Source organism: Amblyomma maculatum, chromosome 1, assembly GCF_055883805.1.
Source record: "Amblyomma maculatum isolate TAMU_Amacu chromosome 1, ASM5588380v1, whole genome shotgun sequence".
Classification (NCBI taxonomy): domain Eukaryota; kingdom Metazoa; phylum Arthropoda; class Arachnida; order Ixodida; family Ixodidae; genus Amblyomma; species Amblyomma maculatum.
Window position 1 is genome coordinate 97772059 of NC_139344.1, and position 16791 is coordinate 97788849.

At 45.4% G+C, this 16791-nt stretch overlaps 1 protein-coding gene across 4 annotated transcripts in view; it reads left to right on the forward strand.

Moving 5' to 3' along the window:
• Window positions 1-16791, forward strand: part of LOC146203273 (tyrosine-protein phosphatase non-receptor type 1-like) — a 144191-nt gene that overhangs the window by 71830 nt on the left and 55570 nt on the right. Inside the window, exon 9 of one of the 4 annotated variants that reach the window (XM_084588648.1) lies at window positions 7533-10956. The exons of the other annotated variants lie outside the window; for them this stretch is intronic. Within the exon in view, the coding sequence (XP_084444774.1) occupies window positions 7533-7593 (61 nt within the window). The 3' untranslated portion in view covers window positions 7594-10956. Of the gene's footprint in view, window positions 1-7532; window positions 10957-16791 lie in introns of those variants that run through there. 4 annotated transcript variants of the gene reach the window in all.

Consider the following 16791-nt stretch of genomic DNA (forward strand, 5'->3'; position numbering starts at 1 on the left):
TTGTATGTTTGCTTACTCAGCCTCGGTGAACTTGCTGCTTCACTTTGTGTTGCTTATACAAAGTGATTCACCCTGTCAGAGCGTAATAAACTTTGCACCTCGCCCTCTGTGTCTTTACCGCGTCGGACACAGCGGCGCCAGCGGACGCCATTCTCAACGACTTAACAATATACGCACACGTTCCTACGACCTTCGGTGGCCCGCAAACGGAGAGAAATGGCACGCTGTGAAATCAGTATGACAGAAGGAGATGGAAAGAGGCTAAAACAACCTCCTTTGCTGCTGCTAGCCTCAAGCAAGGGCGCGGCAAGAGAGAGCGAAAGCAGTGATCGAGTCGTGTCTACCTATTGGAGAGGCGATGGCGTGAGCCCCTGAACGTGACGCAGCAGACACGCCAACAGAATAAAATACAAACTTGCAAACCTGCAGCAGATGGCAGAACAACCCTTGAGTCCGTAACTGCACACAAGCGCCGCGAAACGCGCGCGCCGCATGATCGCTTAGCGTGAGCCACCTTTCCCCAGCAAAGAAAGGTGGCGGGGGTGTGCGCGGTCGCTCCATACTTTTCAGTATATACACACCAACAGACAGTGGCGTAGCCAGAAATTTTGTTCAGGAGGGGCTCACGTTGCAGCGTGTCCTCCTCCATATAGAATTCCACCTTTATACAATAATTGCGAAAGGAACATTTCTTGTGGCGAGGTATATAAGAGTTATGATTGTTGGTGGGAGTGCGCATATTTAGTACATCATTTGAAAATAAAAGTAAAAAAAAAATTGAACTTCGTGATTAAGATACAAAAAGGAAATATTTTATATAGACCACAAAATTTTTCTTTCTGCTTGATATTAACAATTATTTTCTGAAAAAATTCTTTACGCTTCTTGAGTTCCACAGGCGCTGAGAGGGGCCGCATTGAATGCTGATTGTAGTGGTGTGGCACTTCCGCCGGATATCGAATATGCTGTCACCAGCGTATGCAGACCGCCAACCCACGAGGAGAAGCGTCCCATACCATGTTTAAAGGGGGCATGAAACGGCTAGAAAGGTCACTGACAAACGTTTTCAATGTGTAGAACAAATGCTTCCGAGCATTCGCTCAAAGTAAAACTCATCGGAAAAAATCCAGCGATTTATTATTAATTTTTAAAAACAGCGTTTTTTGAAATTCGCGGGCTGCGCCATTTCCGCGTGGCGGCGAGATTTGGGACTATTCTGCCGTGATTACCTACGTCACCACTCACAGAGTGACAGGCCACGACAGGCTGCCATTGGCTGCAGCCGCGACGCCCTCTACGTCACTGACACACTTCCGGTAGCTGCGAAAGTCGTCTGCTCGAGTGCTGCAATGCATGCGTGAACCCGAGCTTGGCGCTTCGGTTCACGATGTTAACCGAAAAGGTGGTGGCGTCCGACTGAAAGTGCGCGTCGGTGCAGGAGTGCGAAAAGAGCACTAGCTGGTCCGATTTAACACCGTACCGATTAAATAGCCAGTATCAACCTTTATGTACCGACCGACGGCGCAGCAGCGTACTGTAGTCCCGTCTCGTCTTTGCCGCATCGACCATTTGTGCGGCGTGTTAATAAATAAATGGAACGTGCGTCAAAAAAAGGTGTACCCTCGGCTTCATCGCGAAAGTACACAAATTCGCACCGCTTAAGTGCAACACCCGATGCCGCCAGGCGCGGGCGCTGCGGCCGACGGCACTCCGGTCGTGCGCTGCTCCCTGCTCGTCGCTAGGCCTTGTTTCTTTTGCATCGCAGCCACGGCGGACGGCATTTTAGAATCGTCCGCTTCGCTGCGTCTCTAGTGTAGTTGCTCGCGTGCTACTGTGCATGATTCTTGCGTGTAGCTTCGGAAAACAGTGACAACCTGCGCTGCCGAACTGCATGTGGCGAGCATGCTTTGCTCATGTTTTGCGCCGTTGTTTCTGGATCGGCCGATGTGTACACATGAGATAAAACACGCGTGCACGTTACGCAATGGCACTTCCTAAACTATGTGCATCCGACTGAAAGTGCGCGTCGGTGCAGCAGTGCGAAAAGAGCACGCAGGTCCGATTAAAAAGGCAGCATCAACCTTCGTGTAAATGAAACGTGTGTCAAAAAAGGTCTGTCCTCAGCTTCATCGCGAAAGTACACAAATTCGCACTGCTTATGTGCAGCACCGGATGTCGCCAGGTTACCGCAGAGATGCCGTCCGCGGGCGCTGCGACCGACGGCACTCCGATTGTGCGCTGCTCCCTGGTCGTCGCTAGGCCTTATTTGCGTCGAAGCCACGGCGGACGGCCTTTTGGAATCACTCGCTTCGCTGCGTCTCTAGCGTAGCTGCTCGCATACTCATGTGCGCGATTCTTGCGTGTCGGTGCGAAAATCAGTGACAACCTGCGCTGCCGAACTGAATGTGCCGAGCTGCTTTGCTGATGTTTTGCGCCGTCGATTCTGGCTCGGACGATGCGTGCACATGAGATAAACACGCGTGCACGTTGCGCATTGGCACTTCCTAAACGATGTGTGAAAGGACGTCAAAAAAAAACACTACACTATCCTCTTTGTTAATCTCAATTTTAAGATTCGCGGACGAATAATTCGTGCTCACCTGTCATCCGATATCCAAACTCTGTAGCGATCATCAGTCCGTGCTCTCGTCGGTGATACGTACGCGTATACATTCCATTCGTTATGCACAAGAGATGCCTCTCGCCGACCATAATGAAAGCAGCTCCGGACTAAAAGCGACGATGACATATGTTTGCACGCGGGCAACTCGCTCGCTCGATCGTCTGCCAGCATCCATGCAGAGTCGATGCTATCGTGTCAACTCTGGGAGGGGTCGCCGGCCGCCGTTGGTCAAACCGCAGAAGACGGTACCAAAGAGACTGACCCAGGCAGCGCGAGAGAAGAAAGCGGTCTTGTAGAAAGCTGTGCTCGGCAGGAGTGCACGCTAATTTGCGCTGAATGGGACAGGGATATGAAGGAAAGTGCTCCCTCCGCGGCGGCCGCCAGTATATGTGGACTCCCACCTGCAGGTATGCGCTCGCGAACGACCCGAGTCGTTCGGGCTGCTGTCGCACACAATTCCGAGATGTCAAGAAACTGAAGACACCGGCGGCCGAGGAAGACAGCAGACAAGGTTGAAAGCTATGCAAACGCAGACTGGATGGGAAAGGCAGACCGTGAATGCATGGGTGACGCTCGGGGGAAAACAGGCGCGACGACCGGAAGTCTGAGAACCGAGCGTCACCCGATGATGCTCGGAAAACAAACGAGGTGCAATAAAAAAACCAAAACGCTCCTGGGACAGTGTTCAGCTCCTTCTCTTCGGCGCGTAGGAAGAAGCGTGAAAACGAAAAAAAAAAAAAACAACCACAAACAAAAAGCGCAACCACGGAGAGAGCATAGTGTACGGGGAGAAGGGCGAGGGAGTACCACTAAGAGCTACTACAGTGCGGTGAGGATTCGCAGAAGGCACGAGAAAAAAGAAAGCCCCAAAAGAGAGACACAGGGATTTTGAGGAAGCGGGGAGTCGAAGGCGAGGGAAATACCGCCTTTGAAACACTGAGCGGGAATGGAAACCTGTCTTGTTTCGTCGTCCATCCCCACCTCCGCGGCCGGCGCCAGTTGACGCGACGAGCCCGCTCGCTATCTAAACGCCCTTGAAACTTAGTGCTCGGAAATCGTTCCTGGCTTTACGTGACTCCGTCTGCATGGGCGTTGCTACGAAATGTAGCCCCCAAGTTCGTAATGTTCGTGCCGAAATGTATTTTCGAATGAACCGGAAAAAGATATTGTAGACAAAACCCAGAATGCTTTTGAGCGCCGGTGGTTGTTTTGGTCGGCGGTGCATGACAGCACGAAAACATTTCGGGGGGGGGGACTGAAGCCCCATAAGCCCCCCCCCTGGCTACGCGCCTGCCAACAGAATGAGGGCAAAAATATGAACTTGTAGAAAGATATTACAGATGGCACAGCCTGTTCAAGCACACCAGCTTCGCGCTCGGACGTGAAGTTTTGAACGCACCATAGAGAATGTACCGGTACGTCGGTGACACGGGGAGGGGGAAGCACGAAAACGTACCGGTACGTTCATGACGGTGAAAGGGCTAATGACAGCTTTATTTTTCTTATCGACTTTTAAACAGTGTGCGCGTGTCTTATATGAGTGAGACAGGCGAAATTAGTGTCAAGCCCACTCAGATACAAGGTTCATACTCTGACCTGCAGTACTTTAGAATGAATCGAGAAAGCTTGGTTCATTATATCGTGCTTGAGTCGAGGATTAATCAGGTATAAAACAGGTGACAGCGTACTGCATGGCGAGTTGCCATAGAATGAGTGCACATCAACTCTAGCTAGACAACCACACACAAGTATCCCCAAAAATGAGATTACGCCGACACTACACAGGAAACCTCATCGCACAGGAAAGCTGATTGTTCACTTGTACAGTGCTGAGTGGATTGAATTTGCCAAACTCGCAAAAACGCGGATGCTTCTTGCGGCCACTGTCATGGAATGTGATAGTGTATTACTGCATGCGCCAATGACTAGAAAGTATAAGGGATTTTTGATGTATGTGATGTTGATAAATGGTAAATTAGTAGTGTAATTAATTTTTTTCAATTCAAATAAATTTCACCATGTGAGAACTTCTACACACTTCACAAAATTTACAAAATCGGCGATTAATTTTCAGTAACGTTACAGTGCAAGCTACGAATCACTGGTGCGAAAACATCGTCAGAAACTGCGCATGAGCGCTGTCATGTTCTGGCAAAAATTTAAGGCTGAAGATTTCTTTATAACTAATGATTGAGCAATGACTCAATCTTATGCGAAGCAAAATGTTAGGGTTACTTCCAAAACAGGTGCCGGATATAAAACTATTCCGAAAGAAATGGAGGTCATCTTACCATGCGACTATAAGATTTATTTATTCCCGAACTAAACACCGATCGTTAAGCCCGCATGAAGCTGTTTTACTCCCCTTTTCAGAAACTACGAGTTTGCTCGGAAGACAGCGCTTCGATGAAAAGGGATTATAATGATTATAACAGGCTACTAGTACAGTACATTGGTCTAGGTGTATTATGTAATATTTAGTGTAACAATTAGGGATAGTGAAGATATGTTTCCCAAACCTTCAACAGCAAAAAAAACGCACATATTGACCCGGGGTTTAACGCATGAAGGCGACCTATGACTGATGATTGCAAAAGCTGTTTTCGGTGTCGTTTTTTTTTTTTTTTTTTTTGAGTGCCGAAGACCGCGACTAATGATGTCCTTATCCAGCAGGACATACTCGATACGGACAAGTATTTTTCCTTTTAATGAAGCATGCGATGATAGCCTGTTCACATATCTCTTTGCAAGAGGCAGATAGGCAAACAAAAAAAAACGTACACGCCACGCATGTGCGCGTGTAAATCACCGCGGCTGGCAAGCGACACGAACACGCATCCAGACTGGGTAGGTTTCGCCGCTATGTTGCTAGGTGGCAACTTTGCTCGATCTCGAGCCCAATAGCAATGCTACTGATGGCAGCGCTGCTACAAGTATGGCACCGCCTTTGGTTGAGTGGTTTTCTATATTGAATGCATTTCAAAAGATTCAAAAATAAAAGGCTGTAATTTATTGAAAAAGAAAGAAGGTGGCTGTCTTAAGTTGATATGAATACAAATACTCGTCTGTATGATGCTGTGCATAGTGACACAATGTATATTCACTTCAGACACTCCAAACAGATGAAATCTTCTGATAAAGCCCGACTTTCCTGATCAATTTAAAATATAGATTCATGGTTACACTGCGAGGTCTCCCCTCGATCCTGCCACCAAGTGGTAAGATCTACCACAGTATGCCAATATTTTGATACTTGTCCGTGGCAGTAGGCTGTCCCTTTAAGACTTAGTTCAAATCTTGGTAAGAAAACTGTGTGGTTGATGGAATTTAAAACTGATATAAGTCAACACATAGGCTACTGCCCATTAGGTTAAACAGAATTAAAATTTGAAAAGTCTTATGTGATGTAATGTTTCTGAGGAACGCCATCAATAGCTGGAGTTTATGCAATAGCATAAGGGCTCCTTATTGCAGGTAAGCTATGTTGTTGGCATTGCCAGCGAATGCATACTTTGTGACCAAGTAGTCCAAGGAGCCCTGAAGTTCCAAGTGAAGCCAAAATTAGTGTGCCAAAATTAGTGAGGAGGTTCCTGCAACATAGGCAAACAAGAATATTGAAAAATAAATTTGGACTAATTAGGGCGGGTATTGGGGTTGAGACCAGGCACTTTGGTTGCACGATGAACACAACACAGAAATTCAACAAAGGCTTATTGGTTTAGGTGTGTTAGAATGGGACCTAGTGAATACATTGTGGTCTTTGACTTAGTGGCATGTTTTGAAGACATATACTGAGGCTAAGTGCAATCAAGAGTATGGTAATTAGGAGTTACTAAGTACCGTATTTACTTGAATGTAACGCGACAGCGACTGTAATGCGAGGGGCGACTTTTCATACTGCTCAGCGGGAAAAAATACAACCAGGAATGTAGCATGAGATAAGTGCTTGAAAAAGTACCTTTAACAGACATTATGGCCATTGAGGCAGAGTTTTTCGGAAACCCAGTCTTTCTTTTCATTCTCATCCTCCTAGACGATTCGGAAGCCTTTGCGGCCAGGCCTACATCTAAATATCACCTCCCGCTGATCCGCCACCCACGTAAGGTAGATTAGTAACGTCTAGTCGTCGAGCTGCCACAGAATTTCCAATTCCTTCTACTATCGCAATACCTTTTTGAGGTGAGCGTCGTACCGTGCATAGCGTGTTGCCATCGGACGAAATGCGATAACAACAGAAGGAACCACGCTAATCTTCTGCGAAAGTTGAGACATGCGCGTGATCAAGGGGACAACGTGATTCTGAGCCCACGAGAAAAAGCGCAACATTTTGACTTTGGATGGATCGGGATTTGGCTTCCTTGGTACCCATTTTGCCAACATAACATTGTAAAACGACGGAAACCGAAACCGAGTGGTGGCAGAGTCAATATGGCTGCACCCTGGTGCTTCTTTAGCCACCAAATAGCAGTATTCGATTGTAACGCGAGGGTAGACTTTGAGAGCCAAAAATCGTGAAAAAAACATGTTACATTTGAGTAAATACGGTACATACAAAGCGGCGTTGCCATTAAAAGCAGGGTAATTCGTGAATAAGAAGTTCATGCTTCTGTATGTATTTTTGTTGTTCTTGAGCTTATTGTAGGATTTGTGGCTAGCTAGCAATACAGACACACTGAATAATGTGCATTAAAGGAGTGTAAACATCTAGTTTTGGGGCTCAGGTTTTATTGTTTGTAATGATGCCTAAGGCATTACTGTGCATGGATCACCACGTGATATGTCTACGGCCCCTGTTTCAGTTTTGTTTTCAACAGCCGAGCGATGGCTGACATCAAAATTAAGCCTAGGTCATGTGAGGGATGAGAAAAGAGTGATATAATCGTTCCTCCGTCTTTTTAATTCACTGCAGTGCTAAAGCCAGGCTGCCTCAAGAACAGGGATCACAACCAGTGAAGAAGAAGCGATTATAACGCAGTTTTCAGAGCGTTAGCTCTGCTGCTAGCATTCTTCAAGGTCTTGTGATTCTGGAATTTGACCTTGAACAATGGATCGCATAACAGCACATGCTACGCGACCTCGGTTGTAACGAAATTGCGTGCAAGCTATTGTGGACAGGATATACCACCCTACGAACGGCGTTCGTAGGGTGGTGCAAAGGAAAGGTGCTGTGTCTGTCACACTTCTGGGTAAAGGGAGGCAGGAGGGAGTGAAAGAAGTGCTACCATACTAGAGGTCTCCGAAATAATTTCGACCACCTGGGGATATTTAACCTGCACTGACATACATCACGAGCACCCACGTTCGAACTAGGGAGCTTCCGTACTAATGCTGTTCTTATGGTGGTGCCAACTCAAATAGGAGTAGTGTGAGCGGGCGCCAGATTTGATGGGCCAGTTACACTGTGCGGACAGGGACTGCTAAAATTAGCAGGCCACTGCTATTTTCCGGAGTGCTCAACTATGGGAGCGCTTTCTCTCTGTCTTCTTCGAATCCCTCCTTCCTCCCTTCCTTTACGGTATGGTTCAGGTGTCCCCGCAGAAGTGTGACAGATACTGTGCCTTCTTTCCTTCTAGACCAATTTACAATTTTATTAATAAAGATAGAAACCGCGGCAGTTTACTAGAGTGGTCTCAAGGCTGTGTTTGTAATCTTTACAGCATGAAAGAAATCAATAGCATGAACATTGAAACCAGCCTTGTGTCTTACGCAAGCTAGACTTGATTTTGACGTTGCAGCCATCGCTCAGTTGTGAGAGGAAGAAATGCAGTTATATAATATTTAACATTCGTAGGTGAAAACTATATGGTGATCGGCAGGTTAAAACCATATGATGATCGGCACACAAGAACTTCTTGTATATTATTAACGAGAAGAAAAATGTAACCAAAATACGTTGTCTGCACTTGTTTAAATGTTGCTGTCTTTTAGCACTGTAGTTTCTGGCAGGTTCTGGTCCTTGTTGTCATTCAGCAGTTACTGGGCAGATGGGGTCATGCATTGCTGTACTATTCCTTTTTTGTTCTGCTTTGTTACTGCTGTCTGTATGCTCAAGACTTGTGTGGCTTGTACACCACATGCTCAGGAACATGACATTTTGTCTGTGGGAACTTACTTGTTTCTTGTGTAAGTGGGCCTCTTGAGTGTTTTTGGTGAAAGTAACCCTCAAATATTAATTTTCAGTTTGTACAACATCGTGTGTGTTCTTGCATATTATATTGCTGTGCTGCTGCCCAACAGTGGCGAAAAGGCGCTCATTGTCCAAGTGCAGAAATTGTGGCGCTGTAAACCATGCCGAGATGTTGAAGTGAAGCGTAGGCTTGGGCTTACCTTGTGCTATGCGGAGGCATCGTATTTGCTGTTTGCATCACATGAAGTGCACTCTCTTGGTTTTCATCATGGCTTGTTATTTGAGATCTTCATATCATTTGTTGGCATGTGTTGGTATGACAGGCTCCACTCTTCGTGCAGTCGTTTCGGGACCTGTTGTTCAGCCAGCTGCAAGCGGCTTTTTGACGAGAGAGGTGATAGCAGTGCACTGCTATAGCTTCTATGCTAGTTCTGCAGCTTTTATGTAAACACTCTGGAGTCTGGGCTGGGCTTGGAGTGCTTTTCCTAATTTGTGGGACAGTTTTGGGTGCAAAGTGTGCTAGAAACTTACACAATGCAGCGACATGAAGTGTATACTTAAGTTATATTACTTTTTTAAAAGTTTGTGCCCCTTGCAGTTGCATTGGCATTGTTTCGGTTTAATTATATTTCTGTTAAGGCAGTTAGGTTTCAAGAAAGCCCTCAGGCACTCGGAGAAAACCTATTGGTTAAGTGGTAAGAAATCTTAATGCATTTTCATAGTTTGTGGGTATTCAAATAATGATCATTTGCTGCTAACTACAACATTGCATGGCAATGTATTGTGTGCACGGAAGGGGGGTCTATTTTAAGGAGCTAAAATATTTCAAAAGTTCAGCATGCCCATGTTCAATTTGAAGTGACTGTTTTTCTTTCTGAGTAGCATTAATAATTTGTGGGTGATGGCAGTGCAGAACCGAGTGAAAAACATTTGCTATAACACTGATTGGTGTGGCTTTTGCATACAGCAGCAGCTAAAATGTATGCAGATGTGCCTCTGCATGTCTATGCATCGTGCTTATGGTGGTAGAATGCCAGAGTGAGCAGAGCGTGAGGGTTACATTTTTAAATAAATTAGAAGTGGGGGAAAGGTGCGGGAAGCAGGCAATTTGAATTGCCTCTTCCCCCAGCTTACTAGGCAGCATGTTGATGCTGCTTTCTATATTGCCGCAAGCTGCACATGATATTTTCACCTTCACTCTTCTCGATATTCACCACAGTTTGTAAAGTAAGACTGTCGTGGTGGCTCAGTGGCTACAGCGCTCGAGCCATGACGGCCGCTTCTCGTTGGAGGCAAAAAGCAAGGTGTCTGTGTACTGTGCTATGCCAGCGTATGTTACGGCATAGTGCACTCGGCTGGGGATTGGAGGGATGGGGATTTGATCCTGGTGGTGACATGATTTTTTTCAAGTGTCAGTTCGAAGGGCATTTTCTGGTCACATTTCTTTTATCGCAGAAAGAGTCCCAGGTGGTTGAAATCCCCTGAGCCATCCACTGTGGCGTCCTTCATAGCCTGAATTGCTTTGGGACATTAAACCCTTTAAATCAAACCAAACCTTTATTGAGCGTAGTTTCACTTTCATTCGTTGAAGGAAATGGTCACTGATGAATGGTGATATTATTGGCAGTAGGGTCCTTTTTGCATCAGCTTTATATCAGCTTCATAATGTGACTTTGTATATATTGCCTTGGGGAATACTGATTACTTGTTGTTGCTTTAGCAAGACTGCAATGTCATGGTGGTCTCGGTTTCATGTACAAGCCAATGCTAAGTGCCCATTGGATTGTTTAGCCAAGCTATATTTGCCAGGTCAGTTGCAGTGAGTAGTGCACAAATTCTGACAAATTAGTAACTTGGAATTTTATAGATGTCTTTGTGACATAATGTGCTAATGGTTGTTTCTTTAGTAAGGGTTGTTTTCTTTACTATCTAATATTGCAGTTCATGAGAAAGCAAGCTAGAATTGTTTTGTACAAATTGTAGGTGATAGTGATGCACTGAGCTGTCAGAGCATTTTGCTGTTGAAGCCATCTTTGTTTACCTGACCATGTATATAAATAGGTCTTTCTTGGCCAGTTGCAACAGCACGCTGCTTGGGTGGGATATCTGAAATTAAATATGTCTAAACTCCAGAGACAAGTAACATTACCTGACCAATTCAACTTCATTTCCTTGACCTGTCATGAAAGTTATTATTCCAAACTAACCAGTATTTTCTATGTACAGGGTGGTCCACTCTAAGTGCGAACACGGCTCCGCGTGGCCGCGCTTCGCGGAGCGCCAGCGGATCCGGCGCGTTCGCGCATCGAAGCAAAGCCGCGCAGGCGCACAGGGGTCCGAGGGAGGAGCTTCGTGTCGTCTGCTTTCCAACAATGCAAGCGAGGTGCGCGCCAGCGCGGTAGCAGACGACACTAAGCTCCTCCCCCGGGCCGCTGTGCGCCTGCGCGGCTTTGCTTCGATGCGCGAACGCGCCGGATCCGCTGGCGCTCCGCGGAGCGTGGCCACGCGGAGCCGTGGTCGCACTTAGAGTGGACCACCCTGTACACCTATGAGCAGTGAATATATCCTTAGAGCAGAGATTGTATTTTCTGAAGGAACCAAAATTGCCTCATTAGAAGGGGTTAGCTGTCTTTTGCATTATAAGTTACAAATATTTATTGTATTGCTGATGTCACATTTTTAATTTGTCATGTCATTGAGCTTGTTCATAGATTTTTCTTTGAACAGGGCTCCCAAATAGCAAATAGACTTATTGCCCTCCTGTGAAATGCCTTGGAAAGCAGCTAGTTACTGTCCAAATTTTTTGCCATAAAACCTTCAAAAGTAGGGGTGTTTGGGTTGTTCATCTTCAGCTGACCTTGAAATGATGCCCAACTTGCCATAGTTATGTCATTTTATTGCAGTGTGCTTTATGTAAGAAATTGTTTTCATGTCGTTTGCCTTTGTTGTGCGTGTCCTGTGTGTGTTCATGCTTGTGCCCAAGTTGTGACTACAGTGATGATACAGCAGGGGCAAAGTTCTTCATTTTAGGTGCCTTGTTACTGGTGATTTGATAATGTGCGCAAAGGGGATTTCATGATCAGTTTGGTTGTCATTTAACTTCAATGTGTTGTGGTCACTAAATATGTTGCCCTCCATACAGTCTGTGAAATACCTAAGCGCTTCACAAACCGTTGGAAGCTGTGCTAAGAGAAGTCAGTCTCTGCTATCTTTTGTGGAATTAATATCTTGGAAGAAAGGGAAAAACTGTGAAGTTTGGCTTAGTATAGGACCTTGCATTTAAATATAGTTGTCATTGCATTTTCAAAGTATCGATACACTGTTATGGCTTCAGGAGGTTGGAACAACTTCTGAGTTCTCTATACTTTGTAATGACATCACACTACATTTCACATGTGATCACAGTCGAGCATGCAAACTAATAAGCACTCAACCTTTTTAGCATCATACACTATGTATTGAATGGTATAGGTTGTGTGGAAACATTTAAGATACAGTAAAGGTGATTTGTTTTTCTTGATTGATGATGGTTACTATAGTGAACACTGCATGGTAGGTGATGGTCATTACTAAATTTTGAAAGCTTGCATTAGGTTGCCCTATTTCTTGGCTGCCAGTAAAAATAATTTGTTGGCAAGCAGCTGTTTTTAACCTTGTAAATGTGAAAACATGGTCTTGCTGTCAGTTCAGTTAATTCATACCCCTGTCACGTGGGCACTTTCAAAGCCTGTTGAATCGAGAGCCTTCAATGTCCTTATCGCTACTGAACTCGGAGTTGTGCCGCTGTTACTTGGCCACTGCCATCGTCATTGAGAGATTCCATCATCTTACATCAAGTTGCTGTGGCACCACCATCACTTCCAGTAACTTTGTAGGTATGTTAACAATCAAAGAACAAGTTTAAAAGGTTAAAAACAAAATGTTTATTTATTATGCTACTAGTAATCTTCTTGAAATGAAATTCGTTGCTTTTGATAAGCTATAGACCTCCTTCACTCTGGCTACATCACGAAAATGCGGTGGCGCTGTCGTCATCAGTGACTGTCGCGTGGTAGGTAAAACAACATATCAGTCGCTTTCGCTTACTGCGATTGCGGGGTGGTTTTTTGCTGGTTTGCTGCTGCGGGAAAAAAAAACAGCACCATGTCAAGTAGCTGCGTCGTCATGGCTAAGCTCGTGACTAGAGCTTACTCACATTTATGCCAGAGTGGTCTACCTGCTCAGAGGCCGCGAATACTTGAGTTTGGCTTTACGGCACCTAACGAGATCTTTGTTTTGGTGCAGGTGTGACTGCTCGCGTAACATAGGTAGATGAGGAAGGCAGTCTATTGTAATGTATGGGCCTGTTTCTTTGTTGGAGCATGCGTAGATGTGTTTACCTATATAAACAATTCTTTAAACACATAATTTCTTTTTTCTTTTTTTCACTTTGGTCATTGTACATACATATGCGTAGTGAGCTACTGTGCGAGCGACCTGTGTTGAACTCCTCCGTGGGTGTGTTGCATGGCTAACCTTCACCATGTTCACCTCAAATTATTTTAATCTATTTCACGATGAAAATTGCCACTGCGTGTTGACAGCCGCTGATTTGCTCGATTGGAGCTGCATGTTTTATTATATTCTGAGAGATTTTAGCTGTATTCTTAGCGGCTAGTTGTCCCCACTGCCAAGTCTCACCTTGTGTTCATGAACTCGACAGTATGTGGGTCGAGTTAATTATTCGAGAGAAAGAGCGAGTTTTTAATGGGAAAAACGTGTCTGGTGTTTTGCTCTCTTCTGCACTTTGCCCTTTCCTCTAAAAAGGGGACCCGGGTTCATCTAAACCCCCGAGCACAAGGTTATTTCATCTGCCAAAAAGGTGTCTGCACATCACAATAACATGCTCTTGACAAGCTTGGCCATAGTGCCGCTCCCGCACTTTTTGCCTACTGTGGGATCACAGGCGACTGTAGCGCCATCGCGATCGTCTTGTTTTTGTTTGTAAACATGGTGGAGGTCTATATAGCACTCATGCACTTTGGAGGAAGCTGGTGTTGGTTGTTTCTGTATTGCTGTAGCAGTGCTATTGCGCTTGCTGCAGTGTTTTGAAGTCTTGCCTGTCATTCTTTATGGAAAATAAGTTGTATATTCTGAAGTTTAATAATTTTTCGGCAATTATGCGGCTCCAGTTTGGTTCCTCACCACGTTGCTGCAAGTGCACCATATCTGTGAGTGCACGTTGCCACTGCTCGAAGGCCTTAGAAATATTGATAGAGTTCCGAGCTGCTCTATTGACTCGATAGATCTTTGACTTGATGTCTGTCACTTAAGAGTCTTCGAAATGCCCATGTGATAGCAGTATTAGGCTTTGCTCCTACCAGATAGATTATTTCTGCTGTCATTGAGGTGTAAATGTGGATTGCACATAAGCTTGGATTCTGAAAAGACAGTGCCCTTTTATTCCTGGTGTCACGTTTTGCTAACCTTCGTTGTTAGTATTTAGCATTAATGGCTTGGTAAATGCAAGGGACACAAGCTGTGAATTATGTCCCCTTTTGCAGTTGCCTGAATATAGGCGCAAACAGGTGATGTAAACATATCGTCAATCACTCTCTGGCATGACAGTGGTGGCGCACAGCAGTGTGTGGCAGGCGCAGTTTACTTTTTGTGTATAGGTGTAAAAATGACATCAGTACAATGAGGAAATCCGACCTGTATAAAAGGAGGAAACGAATAACTGCTGAAGGTGCTGGTTGGTTTAGGTTTGGTTTGTAAGGGTTTAACGTCTCAGAGTGACTGAGGCTATGAAAAGACTCGTGCTGTGAGGGACGCTGAAGTGGAGGGCTCTGGAAATTTAGACTGCCACCACCTGTGTACTGACATTGCACAGTGCACTGGTGCCTTCAGCCTGCTTGTTATATGCATTATTGCTTATCACATGGTGATGATGTGGCAGGTCCAAGGCCATGTGAGGGCTACTGTGATAACCATCAAGACTTGTTTGCTCAATGCCTCATTGAAAATTGGCTCTCAACAGTTTCCCTTGCCAATATGGTTGAGCCCTCATGTATAGAACCTGCATATCTTTAATTGTTAGGTATATCAAACACGCAGATTATCCCCTTAAACATCCTAGATAAAAGATGGGAATGTCGCACTGTGTATTGAACTGAAATGTTGTTCCTCATTGGATATATCAGACTGCCTGCGGCAGCCCTGCAAGTGAGCCTTCTTCTAATGGCTGCCTACTTACCATGGGCTGAAACGGGTCAGCTGTATAGCGTTTTACATCAGCCAGCAGGGCTAGTGCTATAACACAGTGTGGTGAGGTGAACATGGAATGTCCTTGAAAATGGCCTTCAGTCGCTTTTACGAAATTTTCTAAGCCTCTTCACTGTTACACAGTGAACCAAACCTAACTAAAGCAAAGTAGTGGAACTCACATGATGTGCTTATGCTGCTGCGGGCGTTTTAGATGCCATTGGGTCCAAGGTTCTCCAGAGAACTTTCTTTGAGGTGCGGGAAGGGCGAATTGTTTCTAAAGGACGGTAGAAAATCTACGAAGAAGCTGCATTTCAGGACTAAATTTAACAGTTCAGTTCAGTCGTTCAGTCGTGTCCGACTCTTCGTGACCCTATGGACCATATCAAGCCACGCTTTCCGGTCTCTCACTATCTTGCTAACATCACGTAACTTCATCTGCAACGCCTCGGGGATGCCATATACCCATCGCGTTCGCTGCCCACCCCTTCTCCGGTGACCCTCAACCTTTCCCAACATCAATTATTTCTCCAGCGACTCCTCTCTTCTCATCAGATGACCAAAGTAGCTGAGCTTTAACTTTAGAATTTGATCCTCCAATGAGCAGTCTGGGTTTATGGTCGATAATATCGACTGATTTGATCTTCTGGCAGTCCAAGGAACTCTCAAGAGTCTCCGCCAGCACCACAATTCAAACGCGTCAATTCTTCGGCGGTCAGCCTTCTTCACAGTCCAACTCGCATCCATACATCACAACTGGAAAGGCCATAGCACGAGTTATACGGATCTTGGTCGGCAGACTAATGTCTCTGCTCTTTACTAGGCGGTCAAGGCTAGCTATGGCTCTCTTTCCCAGAAGCAGGCGTCTCCTAATTTCATGGCTGCAGTTTCCTTTCGAGGTAATCTTGGAGCCCAAGAAGAGAAAATGTGTCACAGCTTCCACTTCTTGTCCATTGATGCTCCAGGAATTGATAGGGCAAGACGCCATGATCTTTGTCTTTTTAATATTCAGTTTAAGCCCAAACTTCTCACTCTCTTCTTGTACGCGCATCAGAAGTCTCTTGAGTTCCACTTCATTTTCTGCCATTAAAGTGGTATCATCCGCATATCTAAGGTTGTTGATACGTTTTCCAGCAATCTTCACTCCAGCTGAAGACTCGTCCAGACTGGCCTTCCTCATGATACACTCAGCATATAGGTTAAATAGGCAGAGCGACAGTATGCAGCCTTGCCTTACCCCCTTCTCAATCGGAAACCAATCAGTAAGACCATGCCCCGTTCTGACTGTGGCCTCTTGCCCTTCATACAGGTTCCTGAGGAGACAGATAAGGTGAATTGGAACTCCCATCTCTTGGAGAGCTTGCCACAATCTACTGTAATCTACGCAGTCAAACGCTTTCGCATAATCAGTAAAGCAGAAGTAAATGGGTTTCTGGAACTCTCTTGCTTTTTCCATGATCCAGCGAAGGTTGGCAATTTGGTCTCTAGTTCCTCTGCCCTTGCGAAACCCAGCTTGCACGTCCGGAAGCTCCCGATCCACATACTGCTGCAGCCTACCTTGCAGGATTTTTAACATCACCTTGCTAGCATGCGAAATAAGCGCGATCGTGCGGTAGTTGGAACAATCTTTGGCACTGCCTTTCTTTGGAATGGGGATGTAAACTGACCTCCTCCAATCCTGTGGCCACTGCAGGGTTGTCCAAATCTTTTGACATAATGTATGCAGTGTGTTAACAGCGTCGTGGTTGAGGTTTTGAAGCAACTCAGCTGGAATACCATCAATTCCGCTAGCTTTGTT